Source organism: Denticeps clupeoides, chromosome 6, assembly GCF_900700375.1.
Source record: "Denticeps clupeoides chromosome 6, fDenClu1.1, whole genome shotgun sequence".
NCBI classification, from domain to species: Eukaryota; Metazoa; Chordata; class Actinopteri; order Clupeiformes; family Denticipitidae; genus Denticeps; species Denticeps clupeoides.
Genome location: NC_041712.1, coordinates 3470932 through 3489847, shown reverse-complemented (window position 1 = coordinate 3489847; position 18916 = coordinate 3470932). Strand labels below are relative to the sequence as shown.

At 46.0% G+C, this 18916-nt stretch overlaps 1 protein-coding gene across 1 annotated transcript in view; it reads right to left on the bottom strand.

Annotated features, from left to right (window-relative positions):
* cblb (Cbl proto-oncogene B, E3 ubiquitin protein ligase) overlaps nt 1-15692 on the bottom strand; it is a 53838-nt gene extending 38146 nt beyond the window's left edge. Inside the window, exons 1-2 of the mRNA XM_028982306.1 lie at nt 15072-15692; nt 14699-14949 (exon numbers count right to left, since the gene is read on the bottom strand). Of these exons, the coding sequence (XP_028838139.1) occupies nt 14699-14949; nt 15072-15215 (395 nt within the window). The 5' untranslated portion in view covers nt 15216-15692. The remainder of the gene's footprint in view (nt 1-14698; nt 14950-15071) is intronic.
* Between the last annotated feature and the right edge of the window lie 3224 nt (nt 15693-18916).

Genomic DNA, 18916 nt, shown 5'->3' with positions numbered 1-18916 from the left:
CATGATAATGCTATTAAAGGAGGTAATGCAATCACATTCACCAGACAACAGTGATGTTAAAGCTGTTATACGGTACCTTTACATTTTGCAGTATCCACCCGTAAATAACAAAATATGTTTCACTGTGTTGCTTTATGAAATGTAAGTTAAAACTAAAGCATTCACACAACATAATCTGAACAAATGCCATATTCTTACTTACAGACAGTCACATCACAGACAGCAATAATGATATCACCCTGCTGCTAATTACCGCCAATCACAGCAAACAAAATATCGCTCTTCCTCCCAGTTAATTAGCTCGACTGGGTGACGTTTCATGCTGTTTGAAATGCAAAGATCAGAGTCGGGATACAACTGGTAACAAAAGGCCATGGCGGCGCTGGCCCACGTCTCCCAGCTGCTGCCGGAATAATTATTGGCTGCATAAATATTACTTCCAGGGTAATAAACCAGGCCTGGTGCTCAAGGACGACGCACGCGATCAGGCGGAGTATTAAATACAGGACAGCCCGGCTCCGGCTATCTGTAAACTGCAGTGTGGCGCTGAGATGTGATCTGAAGGAGAATATTTCACTCTGAAGGCTGGATGTTTACATCCTTTGGTGGCTGACATTGCTTAAGCTGGTGGGAAGCTTTCTGCCTGTGTGTGTGTGTGTGTGTTTGTATAATTCACAGACGGTGGCCACTGCTGTCTCATCAAAGCCCAGCCTGGTTAGGTCCGGTCCCACTGGGAAGAGGTGGGCGGGGACAGGAAGGGAACCGAGTGACACATGTGTCCCCTATTCACGCACACAGACTCCCCCATCCCCTCTGTTCCCTTGTGACTGATCCCACCCTTTGCATAAGCTGTATGTGTGTATATGTGTGAGTGTGTGTGTGTGTGTGTACGTAAGGGTCATTCCTCAGTGCCAGGTTCTGGTGAGAGAGGCACATCGTACCAGAGCTCACTCTCCCACACCAGCTTCCACACACAGACCGTACCGGTTTTAACAAAGACATCAAATGGGCCACCGTTCGGCAAGGTCAGGAGAAGAACGTTCTAGACGGTAAATGTGACAGACAGAATGTCGGAGAGACGCCAAACAACAAGGGCAATTAACCATGAAGCAGCAAGGGTTAATTAGCTAATCAAGCACACATCAAGGTCTGTGGCGAGAGGACGAGTGGGGGAGGGGTGACTGGCGAGCAGCGGTGACACAGTCAGCTGAATACAAGAAGAGATCTGGGTTTGCTTTTATATCGGTATTAGCGGTCCCCTAATACCGTATCTGAAGTCTCTTTCCAAAATTCAGCCATGGTGCAGAATCACAGCCATTATGAGATGAGATTGAGACGTGATGCGATGTCCCCAGGACATGCCATTTGGTGGGATGAAGAGAAGAGCAGCCTACGGAAGTTGAGCGGGCATTCGCGTGAATTCACCATAAACAACGTTTGGCGCAGACAGGAAGTCGTGTCAAAAATAAACGTAACACTGTTCTTCAGAGTCTCACGTGACTGAACTAAAATAAATACGTTTGTGCTCATTTTTACATCCAATCACCACGTCACACGCTCTTTGAAGCCATGGCGGTCGCTGGAGATAATGTTTTAGGGGACGTAACCTTAACCCTTGACAACAAAGGGGACAAATTCCAGATCAGAACGTCAGAGTTGCAGCTCTCTGAACAGCGAAGCAGAATGACCAAAAGCTCTCTTTACACCCATCACCATTTCCAGGCACAATAACCTCACAAAGTAAAATTTTCATGTCATGGGACCTTTAAGTGTTTCAAATGTTACTGTTGGAGTTTTCTTTACCTGTTCAACTCTAACGTCACTTGTGGATACCAGCACATTGATAGTGCAGACAAACGAGCCAATTATTTTTAGTGAAACTATAACGGTAAGCAGAAAACCAGTATTTCAACCCCCCTGCATGCAACCTTATTAAAATGTCCACGAATTAGGGACACATATGCAGGCACGCAGCATGTGTCACTTCCGCGCTCAGATTCTCAGTCCCGGCCACACGCTGACATCAGAGTTGTGAAGAAGCTCCGCAGCAAACGATTGCTGGTCCAGACACCACACTTGCTGCCCATCAACCTCTACATTACAAAATAACATTCTAGATGACCGAGATCTCTGTTAATTACTGATTTACTGCAAGTAAAAAGGGCTCAGGGACGCTTCTCGGTGGATGAAAAGAGGAGAAGAAAAAAAAAAAGAGACCCTCAAATAAACAGCATGACACTTCAGTCCCGCGGTGAGTGCAGCGTGCCTCAGTCACATCAGAAGAAGGAGAAGCTGAGAGAACTTCCTCCTCCCCTGCCCTGCCCACTGGAGACGCTGGCGCTTTGTTCTCTGGTAAAACGAGTGAAAAATGCCGTGCGGCGGAAGGTATCTCCCTAGAACAATCGCTCAAACCTCAGACCACCGAGTTGTACAGAGAGGAAAAAGCACGGCTAATTAGAGTGATGTACCATTATTTTAGAACTTTAGAGCGCTTGTTCTTATGCAACATCACACAAATTATATTACAAATAACAGATAAAAACAGACCATGTGTACTTGTTAAAATGTTTCAAATTTCATTTTTACCAAAACTTCTGCTATTTAAATGAAATGCGTTGATTAACGTGTGATGCAAATCCCCTTTGATAAAGGAAGGTGAGTGACAAGTGCAGCAGCTGAACAAAAGGGCCTCGGAACTATTGACCCATGTGACAAAGTGTGACAATGGCAATCAATATTGAACACACGGACATACGCGCCCGCGCACTCGCACAGCGTGCAGCTACCTCGAGCCCTGGCAAGATCCGACTTTCGCAGCACCGCTCTGTTTGTGTTGGCTTCAGGTAAAGATCATTCAGTCAGAGCCAAGAGCACTTATCCGTCTGGGGCGTGTCCATCCGTCCCCTGCTGCTGGACTCACACACACAGACACACGGTTTATTTATCGCACGTGAACGGAGGCTAATACAGAGACAGATTGATTTGAACTCTATAGGAGCTTTCGGTCCTATGCGCGCACAGATAAAAGCTTTCACAGGTCAACACAAACAGCAGAGTGGCGGCTCCCCAACGTCTATGTAAATCCCCCAGTTATTATTAATATTTATTATCATCACAATCGAGAGAAGCACAATAAGCTGTGACTCTCTTATTGGAGCTGACACGGTGGCTGAGTGAGTGTGTTAATAACACTATCTGTGCACTATGTGGCGGTCTTCATTTCCATAGCTCGCGGCGGGACAAGGCCCCAGTCAGCGCCGCCGCCGCCTCATTAGCATTCTGGAGGCCGCAGGCTGCAGCGGGGTAATCCTGCCAGGTCATGTGGGGAAACGTATGAGACAGACCAGTGTTCAGAACCACCGAGGGGCAGGACACTGAACCTTATGGCGTCTGTTCATGGAGAGCAACAGAGAGCGGAAGAAGGAGAAGGCTCGCCGCTAGACAGGACGGGCGCGGTTCAGGTCAAACGGCCGGCTAGCATGTGACGAGAGAACACATGTGACTCTTCTGGGGTCTGCTGGGGACACTTCACACTTGTGAATAACCAAGCTGCCTGCAGAGTCAAGGAAACATTACACAATTATATCAATTAACAGCAAAGCACTAAGCACTAAATTGGTAGTAGCCTAGTAGGTAACACACTCGCCTATGAACCAGAAGACCCAGGTTCAATCCCCACTTACTACCATTGTGTACTTACTACCAAGTGTGCTCCGGGGGGACTGTCCCTGTAACTACTGATTGTAAGTCGCTCTGGATAAGGGCGTCTGATAAATGCTGTAAAATGTAACCAATGGCAAACTAGCACAAAAAAAAAAAAAAAAAAATCTCTGGACTGTTGTATTTTGTTGCCGAGTTCGTACTTCTCACCCACAGACTCTTGCACCATTCGGATACTCGGAAAGGCCAATAAATTAGCCTGGCTATCAATGCTGTGCGTGGTATTGATAGGGACTAATATCGTATTATCTGCGTTGTTTCACAATCTTGATTAAATGCAATTTGCCTAATTCAGTCAGCGTGCATGTTGCGTAATGAATATATGCGTTGCGGAGTAAACAGGGCGGCCAAAGTAAACAGCTGCTGGGACTTTTTTACTGAAGAAGGGGTTGTGCGAAGGAATGACTCGAGCGTGGCAGAGTTGAAAATACTGTGATATCATCATTCTCATGGGCAGTATATAGATGTGCAGCTTACAATGCTGAAGGTCGCTTTACTCTGTAGGAGATTTGCCTGAAAGACGCTGAGAAGCCGCTTCATTTCTGTTCCCGGGATGTCACTGCCTTCACAAAAATGTGCTCATTTCTGCCATTTTCGTGACCATGGAAATGCCCAAAACTGAGATTGAGGTGAATTCTATCGCGATCACCAATCTAGACTGTGTGATCGTCTAGACCTAAAACATGGTGAAGAACTTTTGCCATGTGGCCTCCAGTCAAATGTGCGCTTTGAGCGAAACACTCTGAAATAATGGGTCAATAATGAGATGCTTTCTGGAGAGCTTTTCAGAGCACAAAGGTAAAGCCCTTTCCAGCTCTTAGCGCAAATTCACTAGTCAGCCTCCCACAGAGGCAGGAAATGGTAGATGAAATTAACTGGAAATCACTTCACCAGCCTCCAGTTCCCAGTGTCCGTGCCAGCAGGTTTCTGAGCTAATCCGCTTCTTTTCCCCCCTCTGAAGCACACGCACGCACGTCATGAGCATTAGTGTGGGGGAATAAAATGGCTGCGTGTTCAGTGTATCCATTCCAAAACACTGAGTACAGGCTTCATGGTGCCAGACGCAGGCGTCCCCCATCGCAGGCCAAATCATGGTGATCCCCCTGCTCTGGACCAGCGGTGAAGCAGTGAGATGGTGAGTAAGCAAGGCCAGAGAAGAACTCGCTGAACTCCAGCCCAGGAGGGGACACCCCTCCATTCCATTGGCCGCCGTCACTTCTTCCAGCCTTACTCAATGCGTGGGCGACTAAATGGCCCCCTCTGCACCCCGTCTCCCTGGTTTTCCTCATGGGTCCAATTCGGAGGCCAAGAGACACTCACTACAGACACTCCAGGTATTATGGAGCATCTTCCTGTCAATAAAATACGTTTTACGTTAAAATGCGTACAGAGTTAGGATTTGATCACTAGTGTGACAGGAGAGATGGAAAAGATGTCAAAAACAGGCCATGCACCCCATGACCCCATGAGAATAACTATTTAGCATTGTTTCCAGACCTCTGCTTTACGATTATGCATTACATCGTGCTGCATCATGGCCTTTTCCCCCAGTTGAAATGGGCCTGCCTCATTAAAAGCAGTGTAGTCATCCCCTCCCACACAAAGGTCTGGCCTCCACTCTTTCACTACACGGTTGACTCTTCTGTTAATGGGATCTCAGGCAGCGTGGGCTCCTGGTCCGCAGATGTTGGTGGAGGTCACAGAAAGAGGGCTGACTAAACCGAGCGGAAGTGGATGACTTCTCCGACCGGGGCTTTCCCAGCGAGCCACTCTTTTCCCGGTGCTGACCAGCTCAGATGCTGAACTCGAGGAGAAATGCGAGCACCACCGCAGGAAGCCGGCCAACCACAGAGGGCCATGAAGGACACAGCAGCAAGATCGCTTCCCGTCATCAGCAACAGCAGCCACATAGACAAGATCTAACAGCTCATTAGTAAACAGTGTAAAAACCAAGCAGGCCGACCCTGTGAAGTACTAACAAAACTTTATGTTCTGGTTCCACGGAACTGAATAAACGACTGACTGGTCTGCTCTTCCAGCAGCAGGTGAACAAAAATCTGGCGGAGAATTAAATAAGCTTTTTTACTTCTTACTCATTTGTAAGTAAGTATTATACTTTTGCCATTTAAGGTCTGTGTACATGCAGGTTTTACTTTCCATCATTCAAACAAATCTTTATTTAGCTGTGTGGAGTCGTGTGAAATTATTTTCCTTTGAACATTGGCATGTGGGCATGATATGAGTCACGCTGCCACTTTCCACGTGTTTTTCTTCTGAAATAATAATGCAGTGTAGCATTATTCAAAGCTGCTGAACATGCTTTATTACATTGCCGTATGATTCAGCCAAGGGTTTGGACGAACCTACTCATTTATGGTTCTTGTATTTATTACATTATAAAACAAACAGTACTATGAAATAACACACATGAGCTTCTGTAATAAACCAAACATTGATTTGAGTCTCTCCAAATCAGGGAGAGCTTTTACCATGATGGTAGCATGTCACACTCGTCTTCTTTCCACCACCCTGGGGGCAGTGGTGGCCTAGCGGTTAAGGAAGCGGCCCCGTAATTAGAAGGTTGCCGGTTCGAATCCTGATCCGCCAAAGGTGCCACTGAGGTGCCACTGAGCAAAGCACCGTCCCCACACACTGCTCCCCGGGCGCCTGACATGGCTGCCCACTGTTCACTCAGGGTGATGGGTTAAATGCAGAGGACAAATTTCACTGTGTGCACCGTGTGCTGTGCTGCTGTGTATCACATGTGACAATCACTTCACTTTTTTTTTTTTTTTTTTTTTTCTTTTACCCTAAGTTGGACAATGGGGATGGTTTCCAACAGTCCTGAAGGTTTATGCTGAACACTTTCTTATCATTCAAAAAAACAGATTCACCAAACAAGTGAAGCACAGCTTCGGTAACATCTAACAGGGGAAAAATCATCAATAAGATATTTAAAAATCCCTATTCCCAAATCGGTAAATTTGCCAGAGTAATATTCTGTTGGAACGGGAATAGATCTAGTTGATCTGTTCATCTGTTCCCTGCTGACCAGGTAGCCAGTTATTTTATGACATGCGTCCAATGGAGAATTTAAAATCTTGGATTACAAGGTAGATGAGGTGAAATGTTAATTTAACTCTGGGTCCATCACTGGACCAAAACCATGTACCAGAAATGTCAGCTTCTGCACTCAAAATGTGAAAAAGTCTCACAAAATGTAAAAAAGGGGAGGGGAAACGGCTGGCTCTCATTCCCCCGGGGTCTTTAGTGTTCTAAATGCAGTGTTTAAACTGTGCCTCATAAAAACGATAAAATTAGCCACTCTTCGCCCATTACTTCACCCAATTTAAATGTAAAACCATGCCTTTGCTGTGTTCTCGCAGGTGAGCATACCGAATGCACATGCGAATAAATAACGGATTTAAATAGATGTAATCTGCATCACAGCAGTTTTCAACCAGTTACTTTGGGAGGCTCGGTTGTCAAGGCAGCAGTAAAATATACTCCAGCAGAAGTTATATCTCCCGCACATCACGACTGCAGTCCTGGTCCACTTCACCGAGAGGCATCTCCAAAAACGGAGGGGCGCCGTCCCAAATCCTAATAAACCCTCATGCTGCTACAGAGTTCATGTGAGAAGTGGAGGTGGATCTAAGCGCCGGCCCAGAAACTCAAACCCACCCACCCACTCTCCACTACACGTCGGTGGCGAGCACAGAAATTCTCAGGCCAAGAGGGGACAGTCCTGAAGACTCACCCGGGGTGCTTTACTTAATTAAAGCGGTGATGCTGGGTGCAAAAAGATTAGTTAAGCTTAATTGAGAGCCATATAAATGAAGCAGAGGAGCAGGAGAGAACTTAGATAATGAGGAACTCTAAAATACGACATCTGCTACAAACAGGAAATCACACTAAAATCAAACCACCAGGGAAAAAAAAAAAATCATCTTTCACCATGCAACGGTTGAAGGGTCAGGGCAGATATTTTCATATGGTGCTTTATTTTGGATGTAATTTGCAAACACTGCCAGCTTAGTTTCCCTTGGTCTCAAGTAGTTTACGCTTTATGATGAGTTCACTGATCTTACAAAATTATGGGAAAAAAAAAAAAACTCCTGGAAAATGAACACCTGGACAGCTGGCCACTTTGTTGTGCCTGGCTACAGGGGCTGGGAATTGGATGAGATGACCTGGGAAGGAAGTGGGTGGATGACGGGATGTGTTGGGAGGAGGAGGAGGAGGAAGTTGCCCAGGCTTCGCAATTAATCAACCTCGGTCAGACCAATTCCCAGTAGACCTCGGGGCACAAAGGCACAGCATAAAGCCCATATGGACGGATCGGGTGACTGTCTTCCAGCAAAATGCCTCCAGGCCTCAAGTGCACGTCCTGGGTCTGCAGCCAAAAAGAACAAAGAAACACAGACACAGGAGCATCTTTTTCTGTTAAGTCACCTTGGAGCTTGTGTCTTAACACTACGCAAGATGCCAAGAGCATCTAAAGGGGGAAAAAAAAAAAAAAAAAAGAGTGTTCCAGGCACTGCTCAGACACTGCTGTCAGGTCGCGTATTGATTTGCTTGTTTGGGCCCATCAGGCAGAATCAGTCTTGGTTCCCGGTCCTACTTTATAACCTGTCCACTTCTGAAAAACAGGATAAAAAAAGAAAAAAAAAAAAAAAGGAGCCTTCGGGTGCCTCTGCTGCTCTTAAAAAAAAAAAAAAAAAAAAAAAAAAAAAAAAGAACAGTGCACTGAGAAAAGCCACATCCACCCACACAGAGTCTGTGTGTGGAACAGACACCCCTGACACCTGATGACTATGAAAGAGATGGAGAGATGGCCAGATGTTCTGACATTTAAAACCACTAGGAGAGGCAGAATAAAACCTCAGAAGGTAATCGCGCATTCAACAACTTTCACATATGTAACGTGCATTGTGAGAAAAGATGTGCCCACCATCTTTTCTAGACGACGTGAGCAGAGCCCCCCTTGAGACAGATGGTGATGAATGAATGTGTGTGTGTGTGTGTGTGTGTGTGCCCCAGGCCCCAGGAGAGTCTCACATCTGAGAAGGCTTTGTAAAGTGATAATGAAAGAGTGAACATCGAGAGGAAACATACGAACAGGATGTTACCCTTTTTTCTTCTTCTTTTCTAACCCCCACCTATACTTATCCTATAGACCGGTGGCTCCATCACTCTGTCTGCTGGCCACCAGTACTTCATCATCATGGCTGGCCTGGTGCCTGAGTGGAGCTAGAGTAACATTTAGCACAGTCACGCTGCGTTGTGTGACCGTCCAGGCCTGTGGGCTCTGCCTGACGTCGTAAATCTAAGTCACCATCCCAATCTGCCTTGTGGCCACAACAAAGCTTGTCCCATCGGAGCACAGATTATTAAGAAAATTTGTATTATTTCAAAGTTCCATTCTTCCCATGGTTTTATTTTTCTTGAATAAATATAACTAGTCTGTACTTGGCTAACTAAAGTGATTCTGAAAGTATCTTCTCAATCTAAATCTGTGTGTCCATAAGATAAATACACAGACAAGCACGTTCCAAACAGACACAAAAGCGTTTTATTATACCAGTTTCTTAGTTTACTGGTGATCAAGTACAGCAGCCTCTGCAGGACATATTAATGGCATTTATCAGACGTCCTTATCCAGAGTGTGTAGGTCCAGGGACAGTCACCCTGGAGAGACTCAGGGTAAGTGTCTTGCTCAGGGACACAAAGGTAGTGGGGTTTCAACCTGGGACTGTGCTACCCACTAGACTACTACAACTAATCCATAATCAAAGTTCCACCAATCAAACTGATCCTGCCCACTCTAGCAGTGAAGGGGTGAATGGAAACGGGAGTGGGGAATTACAGGTAACCGTGTTGTAGCTGCTCCGACTGGCTCTGTTTAAACAGGTTGGCTGCTTTTGTGCTCAGGTGAAAAGGGCCTTCGGAGTTGGAACATGCAGAAAACCAAACGCCTGATGCCTTCATCGCTTCCTGAGACGGAGTCAGGGTGGGTGAGTCACTCAGCTGGAGGCTTGGTTAGCAAAAGGTCTCCACTGAGTCTTATATATATTATATATATATATACACAAAACCAAAAGTTTACATAGTCTGTATAAAAAGACATTTTTTTTACTGTCTGATATTAAATCTTACAAAACCCTTTCAGCTTTAGGCCAATTTGGATTCTCAAAATAATTTCTATTTACTAAATGTCAAAATAATGTGTGAGAGATTTTTTAGACAGGGTTAAGTGTCTTTCTCAGGGACACAATGGTAGTGGGATTTGAACCTGGGTCTTCTGGTTCACAGGCGAGTGTGTTACCCACTAGGCTACTACCACCCTACCACTTTAAACTGAATGACTTGATGCAAACACTGTGGGTATCCTTCCACAAGCTTCATTTTGGCCCATTCCTCCTGACAGAAGTGGTGTAATGGAGTCAAGTTTGTAGGCCCCCTTCACTCACACGTCTTTTCAGCTCTGACCACAAATTTTCGATGGGATTGAGATCAGGGCTTGGTGATGGCCACTCCCAAACATTGACTTTACTGTCCTTAAGCCACTTTGTAACCAATTTTGCAGTATGTTTCGGGTCATTGTCCATTTGGAAGACCCATTTGCGCCCAATCATTAACTTCCTAGCTGATGTCTTGAGATGCTGCTTTAATATTTAAACATACTGTTCTTTCTTCATGCCATCTATTTTGTGAAGTGCACCAGTCCCTCCTGCAGCAAAACACCCCACAACATGATGCTGCCACATCCATACTTCACAGTTGGGATGGTGTTCAGGCTTGAAGGCTTCCCCCTTTTTCCTCCAAATATTTTGTTTAGTCAGACCACAAGACATGTCTCCAGAAATTTGGGTCTTTGTCCCTGTGTGTATTTGCAAAGGCTTTTGATGGCCTTTCAGTGCATGTCGGTACAGAACTCGTTTCACTGTGGATAGTGATCCACTCTTACCAGCTTCAGCCAGCATCTTCACAAGGTCTTTTGCGTTTGTTCTGGGATTGATATGCACATTCCGCACCAGAACACGTTCATCTCTTGGACTCAGAAATGATGACTGGACATTCCCATGTTGTTCATACTTGCATATAATTGTTTGAACAGATGAAAGTGGCACATTTAGGGATCTGGAAATTGCCCCCAAGGATGAACCAGTCTTGTGGAGGTCCACAATTCTCTTCCTGATGTCTTGGCTGATTTCTTTAGACTTTCCCCTGGTGTCACAAAAGGAAGCAGCATTTTGAGCGTTTAAATACATCCACAGGTGTGCAATCCAATCAACTCAGTTGGTGTCAATTAACCTATCAGATGCTTCTCAGGTCATGACATCATCCTGTGGGCTTTCCCAAATAGTTTAAAGGCATAGTAACCTTAGTGTATGTAAACATTTGACTTTGAAGAACAGAAAAGTTCTATGTCTTTTTATACAGTGTATGTGAACCTTTTGTTTCAAATGTATACAAATACAGTACAGTTTTTTCTCATTCAATGCGTTTTCTTTATTTTCATGACCATTTACATTGGTAGATTCTCACTGAAGGCATCAAAACTATGACTGAACACATGTGGAGTTATGTACTTAATAAAAAGTGGAGAACTGGCCTCCACAGTCACTGGACCTGATCCCAATCAAGATGGTTTGGGGTGAGCTGGACCGCAGAGTGAAGGCAAAGGGGGCAACAAGTGTTAAACACCTCTGGGAACTCCTTCAAGACTGTTGAAAAAGCATTTCAGGTGACCACCTCTTGAAGCTCATCTAGAGAATGCCAAGAGTGTACAAAGCAGTAATCAGAGCAAAGAAACTAGAATATAAAACATGTTTTCAATTACTTCACCTTTTTTTTGTTAAGTAAATAACTCCACGTGTTCATTCATAGTTTTTATGCCTTCAGTGAGAATCTACCAATGTAAATGGCCATGACAATAAATGTAAAAAAAAAATTGAATGAGAAGGTGTGTCCAAACTTTTGTCCTGTACTGTATTTAATTAATTTGGCCTATATTTTGTCTTTAATTTTACCTAGTTTTTTTTTTTATATACATTTAGATTTTTTAACCTTGCATTATTGCTATCTTATTCATTTTACTATTCTTAGTGTTGTATGTGTATTATTAATGTATTATTATATATTTGATCATAATTCAATTTTCTTTGTGTTTACATGGTATGGTAAAGCCACATAGATTAAGCTGCTGCTTCTTCGTTCAGAAGCAGGCATTGTACACTCTACACTTTGTTTTACTTTATGAACCTCTGTACAGTAGTTTCCCAAATTCTAATCCTCTTCTCAATATCAGATTTCAGTTTTTGGATTTTTCTCCTGTTTGTTCACACAGAAACCCTAATGCCTCATAGCTCAGACATGCATTACCCAATAGTTTCATGTGAAGCTGAGCAGGTTAGGTGCTGACACTCCTAACTCTGTTCCTCTACACGTGGAGACCTCTGTTTACTCATTCCAGATGGAGGCGTGTTGATTCGTCTTTATAGCTGCAGCACGCCCCCATAACTACATCTATTCAGCACTGGGAGTAGGAACGTGCTGAACCCATGGACAGAACGATGCAAATAAACCCAGCTCCACTCAGTCTCCGTCAACAGGAAACAAGACAGGAAGTCAAAAAACGCACATACAAGATGTTTAGCTTTTAGGGAAATGTTTGTGGACAGCAGTGAATCTGAATCAGTTCACTAGAACTTGTTCACTATCCTTATTCTTCTTTAAATCCTATGTTCAATTTTATGTATTTTTATAAATAATACTTTACCCATAGTTAAAAGAGAGCGGTTCAGGATGTATTTCACTGCATGTTGTACTGCTATAACTATGCCTCCCTTCCTTCTGCGGCGTGCCGGCTGCCCGGCCGGCGCTGGTGACAGCTCAGCTGAACCGAGAAACAAATGAATCATTTGAGGAAGTGATTCAGTTCAGTACATTCACTTAAAAGATTCGTTCTTTTGAATAAATCGTTTACAAAAAAAAAACTCAGTGGACAATTCTGTATTTATGATGACTGTGGTGAAAAGGCGCAAACATGACAGACAGTGGTTTTTGGGCCTGTTACACACGGGCGGAATGCAAGACGGAGCCAGAGGCCATTAGCCCTGTCTGTGCTGCACCGCTAGAGCCATGTCGTTGTGTTCAAGGTCAAGTTCTTCTCAGAAAAGTACATGAACAGTGGGCCTGACCTAGGTCAGTGCCATTAGATTATACCATTTAAATTTATTTTGCAAGTATATTGCCCATTAGCTTAACATTAGCATGCACTGTGGGATGCTAGCGCTTCCGTTAACACAGGCAGAAATGGAGTTTCTGTGGTAAATCAGGGAACCCTTGACACCGGTACTGACACCCCTGCCATTTCAGTAGCCCCGCCGTCTACTGTAAGACATATTGGCAAAAAAAAATGCCCTTTCAACCTGCGCCATCTACACACAATGTGCTCACTCCCCGTAACCTTCACTCTCCATGCCAATGCTAATTGATGGTAATGCATTTAGGGCAGCGGTGGAGTCAGGAGAACAGTGCACTAAACCTCAAAAGCCCGTCCAAGAACTTTTCAAAGGCGGAGGTGACTGCGGTGGGTTGCATCATCCATTGGCAATTCTAACCTCGGACCATAAAGATCTGTTGGGCTCGGTTTCCTCAACATGGTCTACGTGAATGCCGTCACCAGGCCTCTATTAATGCACAGCAATTTACCTTTAATAACCAGCACTGTCCTGGCTCCGCCTCTGAAGGGGAGAAGAGTGGGCGGCACAGCTGATTCTTACGTTAGGAAGGCTTTACGGCCTAGCCCCCGGTACAACCCATCACAATCACACCTCGCCCTGGCGAACGTCAAGAGGAGTTTTACGAGATCCCGGCGGGGCAAGAGCACGTTCCCAAGTACAAGGCAAATGTAAACAGACCGTCCATAAAACGTGACCCATACGCGGGACGGGAGCTACTGCTGTTGAAACGGAAGGTTTAAACTCCCGCCCACTGATAACCGGTCGACTATGCAGGCTAATTGGAAAAGCACATGTGAGGCGCTCCCAGAAGCACTGATGCACTGTGGGTGAACCCTCCCGTGTCCATCTCCAAAATGACAATTTGACTTTGTTCCCTCGGTCCGTCTTCTGTGTGTGTGTGTGTGTGTGTGTGTATGTGTGTATGTGTGTATGTGTATCCCTAGCCTTCAGGGCAGTGGTTAGGATTCCGCTCTCGCGATTTAAGGCGGTCTGACATGCCAGACGTTTTGGGGACATCAGCCAATACCTTTCGTGACAACAATGTCTCACGAAAGCCTGTCAGCGGCGAGCGACTTTCACCCCTCTCTGACCCCGGCCCCACGGACAAGGCTGAGCGATGTTAATCAACGGGACGGCGTTACTCGGGAAAAAAGCTGTGTTGCCTGGTCTGACTCCCAAATATGACGGGTGATCGCTTTCTTCCCTCCCGCGCCGATCAATCACAGGAAGTGGAAACGGCGTGTGCGGTAAAATACAGACCTCCCTCCCTCCCGCCCTCGCCGCACTCCGACGCACACCTGCTCTCTCAGTTAAGCGCGAGAGCAGCGGGCGGCGGACGGGTGTCCCCTCTGTGTCCCGCATCAGAGGTCCGGCCAGGGTTCAGGTCCAGAGGCCTTAAATCAAACCCACATCTGCACAGCAATTAGGCGAAACCCGAGCCGATTTCCGCGGTCACGTGACCCGCCTCCCCCCCCCGGCCTCCGGCCTGTTTGCAGACTGGTGGCACGAATCAAAGGACTCGGCCTGGAACTGGCTGGCAGTCGTGTTAACATGTCAACATCTGCTGCTATTGTCCCCAAACCGACTCCAACCATCCAGAAAATGAGCCGTATGCAAATCTCCCGCGATCCAGACACACAAGAAGGAAATACGGCGGTGCGGCTCTGCTCATGGCAGAAGAGGACCGCTTCCATCCCGGACCACGGCCACGTGCTCCAAGCGCCTACCTGTCCTGCGACTGCTCCTCGTACATCTTCTCCTTGCTCTCCTTGAAGAGCCGGATGGCGCGCTTCGACTTCTTCATCAGGCTGTCGATGTAGACCTTGAAGTACTCGTTCTCGCTGAGCTGCGTCAGCCGCTGGTTCTCCTCGTACTTGCACAGAACCAGCCTCAGGTGCTGGTACGTGTCCGGCAGGATGTCCAGGATGTACGGGGGACTGTTCTTCAGCTGCAGGCGCGGGTTCTGGCACAGCCGGACCTATTCAAACGAGCGTTACGCGTGGAAATTAGTACTTTTTTATTATTATTATTAACCTGTTATTTCTCGTTATAAATGGCTGGGAGATTAAAAGAGTTTAAAAAGCGAAGCGTGGAACTCACAACTTTGTCCATGAGCTTCCACGTCTTCTCCACGGTCCTGCGGTCGGCCGCGGCTTGCTTGGGGGGTCCGACCGCGTCCTGTATGGCGTCGAAGAAGGTCCACAGCAGCGGGCGTCCACCCGGGTTTCGGAAGGCAGTTGCCATGTCGGCGAGGGAAGTTCCACGTAAGGAACGCGGCGGTCGCCACGCGTGTACTTTAACTGCGGTCCCACGCGTGGGGAGTGACCGGACGTCGGCGAAAGGAAGCGAGAAGGAGCGAAGCCCCCATTCAGCTGCTTTAATGTTTTATTTAACGCGCTTGTCTTCTTTATTTATGAACGCCGACGTCTCCCGACACAGAAACTCTAGACTTACTGCGGCAAAAAAAAAGAGCCACACACGGCAGACGCGGTAGCGGCCAGAGCCGGAACGTCAGCGGAGAGTTCCCGAGTTGGAGCTAGGAGGTCCCCCGCCAGCAAAACACGAAAAACGCCGCAGAAACAGCGGCGGAAAGACGCCAAAGCGCGTCACTCCAGCCTGTACTCCATGTCCCCTGGCGTCTTCCTCGGAGCCAAGTCCAACCGCATTCCTCTTCTCTTCTTTTCTTTTTTTCTTTTTTTTTTTTTTTGTCGCGGCGAAGAGATCGGGAGGTCCCCGTAAGGCGGAGGAAGCAGGCGCGCTGCCGAGTCCCACTGCTGCCCTCCCAGCTCCGGCAGCGGGCGGCGGGGCCGAGCGCTGCCGAACCGTCCAATCGCAGGCCGTTCAAGTTGAAGGGGCGGGACTAACGCGGTGACGGAGGCAGCTCGCCGCCAATCGCAATACCGGCTCGGTGGGCCGTTTAACATTTCCGTACGAATGGCTAACAAATAATATTGTGGGGTTTACCTTTGCACGCTTTTTTTTGTTTTGTTCACTTTTATGCAAATCGACCGAGCGACTCACACTTTCCCCGGTGGAAACAGACGAGTTGTTGTGCTTTTAACCACGTGGCAAATACCAAGTCAAAGGTCGTCTGGCCAAACCGCGACTTACAAGGAAACCTAATGCCACAACACCTTGATATGAATACACAATTACTGAATAATTTTTTTTTAGCACGAATCAATTTAGGAAAAATCCCCGACAACGTACATTTTGAGGGGATTCTTTAATATTAATCATATGCATCTACTTGCAGAAATGGAATAGCACAATATATTTATTTCCTGTATTAATTTCTTTTTGATTAACCCTAGCACACTTAAATTTATTTATGTTTGTTTATATTTATTTTTTACCATTTACACTTTTAAGTTCTTGGTGAAGGGAAGGCCAAGCATAGCTGTTCTAGTTTACTGTAACGTTAATTTCTAAGTAACACTGAGTGATGAAATCTACATTGCGGGAAAAAATGCAACCAAACATTGCAATTAAAGCCCACTTACTTTTGAGACTCAATGTGCAAAAGACCAACTTAAATCATGTTTGATCAACTTTAACAACACAGTCAGTCATTTGTGAATGGATGTGGGCCAGTTTTCTGTCTTTCCTATGAAATACCCAATAAACTTACGGTGTTTACTGCAGGGTGCTTGGAGGTTGGATTGTACTGAAGTGAGGGGTGTCATCAGACATGTTTCACAGCCTCGTCAGTTGTGGGATGAGCCGGATTCGTGTCAGCGCCCCCTTCTGGCTGCAGGCGTTCATGAACTTCAAATGCAAGGCTAACAACACAGCTGGTTCCCAACATCTTATGAGACTAAATCGCAAGGCTTGTATTAGTTTAATCACCTATTTTACGGCCATGGAATTGGACATGGACAGACACTTTGAACAAATACTATACTGATCATGACTGTACATTCCATTCTCTCTTGCATAGAAAACATTCATCTTCTCTGTACAGGTTTTCATTTGAATATTTCTCCTGAGAAAAGCAACGTTTTGTTTTATTTCTCAATGAAACGAGCTGTGCTCAAGAGGGGGGTTCAATGAAACACAAGGATTTTTGTGTGAGTTAACACCCATGACACTTCTAATGAGAATCAGAGGCCCCAGGTTATGACCACAAGGTCATTTGATATGGGATTTCTTTTATTAAGGCAGAATGCCGCTGTGACACTGCAGCCCATACCCAGATATGTGATCCAGCAGCTCATGGACATATCTTTCATCAAAGTGATAAAGACACAGCAGGGTGAGGGGGAGAGAGGTGCTGGAATCTGATCATGCCTGCCAACTACGGTTTTAAATTGGTCAAAGCAAAACCATTAGAACTCCAAATTTTACAGCACTACTTTCATTTACTCACTGACATATTTAAATCTTGTGCTATGTAGATACGATTTTGAGGCAGCTGCAAGATGACCTCTGCTCTCTAAAGACAGAATTCAGAAAAGTAAAAAGCAGTGCTGCCTGGCAAGATTAGACGTGCAGCTTTGGATGGTCCATTATGTTCATGCGAGATGTTGTGCATGTTTCACCGCAGCTGGATTTACAGAAGTCAAGCATGCCGTAATGGCTGAGCTTCCTCAAGGCCTTCAAGGCCAGATGGAAGTGACTCTAAGCCAACAGTGGCCTCCCACTCAGCCTGACCTTCCAAGTTATCTTTGCTTGTTATCTCTGGAAAGATGCTGTTATTGCAAATGAAAATTTCCAACAATAGTTTAACGCATCTGTAACATGACATGCTGTCCCTTTATCTGTGTGGAATTGAAAGGGAAATGAATACAGACCAAGAATGATGAACACAAATACATTCAGAATTCAGGGACGTGGATGATCTGGAGGCCATCCCAGCAAAGTTCAGACAAGACCCACGACTGGGTAGGGCAGAGGACAATACACACACACACACACACCCACACTCAGAGAAGGGTCAAACTGTGGAAGGAAACCAGAGCAGCTGGAGGAAACCCACATGAACACAGAAACTCCTGAGAACACAGAGGCATAAATTAGCCTAATTCGAACCATTGGATCAGAATGGTCAAAGGTTCATAGAGAGTTAACAGAAATGGCTGCTGGGAGCATTGGATGTGTTTTGTGTAAGGTTTCTAAAATAGTTCTCTTTAGGTAGACTTTTGTTCATGAGGCTGCACAGTGGAAAATGTCCACTTCACCACAGAGGGGAAAAAACACCACATTTTTAATGCTTAAGTAACAGTTTTGTATAAAACATATGGTTATGAGGGACCTGGCTGTTCTGCCTCCACACTCTTCTAAATAAAGAAAATTCATGGACACGACCAATTGTCTGCGGCCTCGGCCCTGAACACAGAACAGAGCCTGTTATTCGGAAAATCCTGCAGAATTAGCCCAAGACAAAGAGGATACGCGTGGGTGGAAGTGCACAGAGGACAGCAGCTGTACGGAAAGTGCCCGGAGAGCTCGCTTCTCCAGAGCAGAGCTTTAGCGCCCAGCCTCACCTGAGTGCACGGCGTCTGGTTTCTCCTGAATGCGGCTGTCGCCCCCACACCGGCGCGGCACCGCAGGACGCAGATCCCACTGTGTATAGAGCGCGCCGGATCGTAAACAAAGGCTCGAGATAACAAACAGAAATGGCCAGACCCTCGGGCCAAGACTGCCTGATAAGGTGCGGTGGGCGAATACACAGCAGCGGTGTAGAATGCAGCCGACGGGCCCAACTTCCCTTTATTATTCACCTCCTGGCCAGGATAATGGCGGCGTAATACGTGTTGATGCACTTTAACCCACTTTCCCAGTTGCAGTTTTGGTGGTGGTTGGGGTCTTCAGAGTCAGCCACCCCAGCGTCATGGTCTCTGAACAATGTCCATGGCAACGGCGCTATATAAAGATTTATGATTGTACGTGGTGCCCAGATAAGGCATAATAGTTCTGTTGGAGAGGAAATGGCTGATGATGAG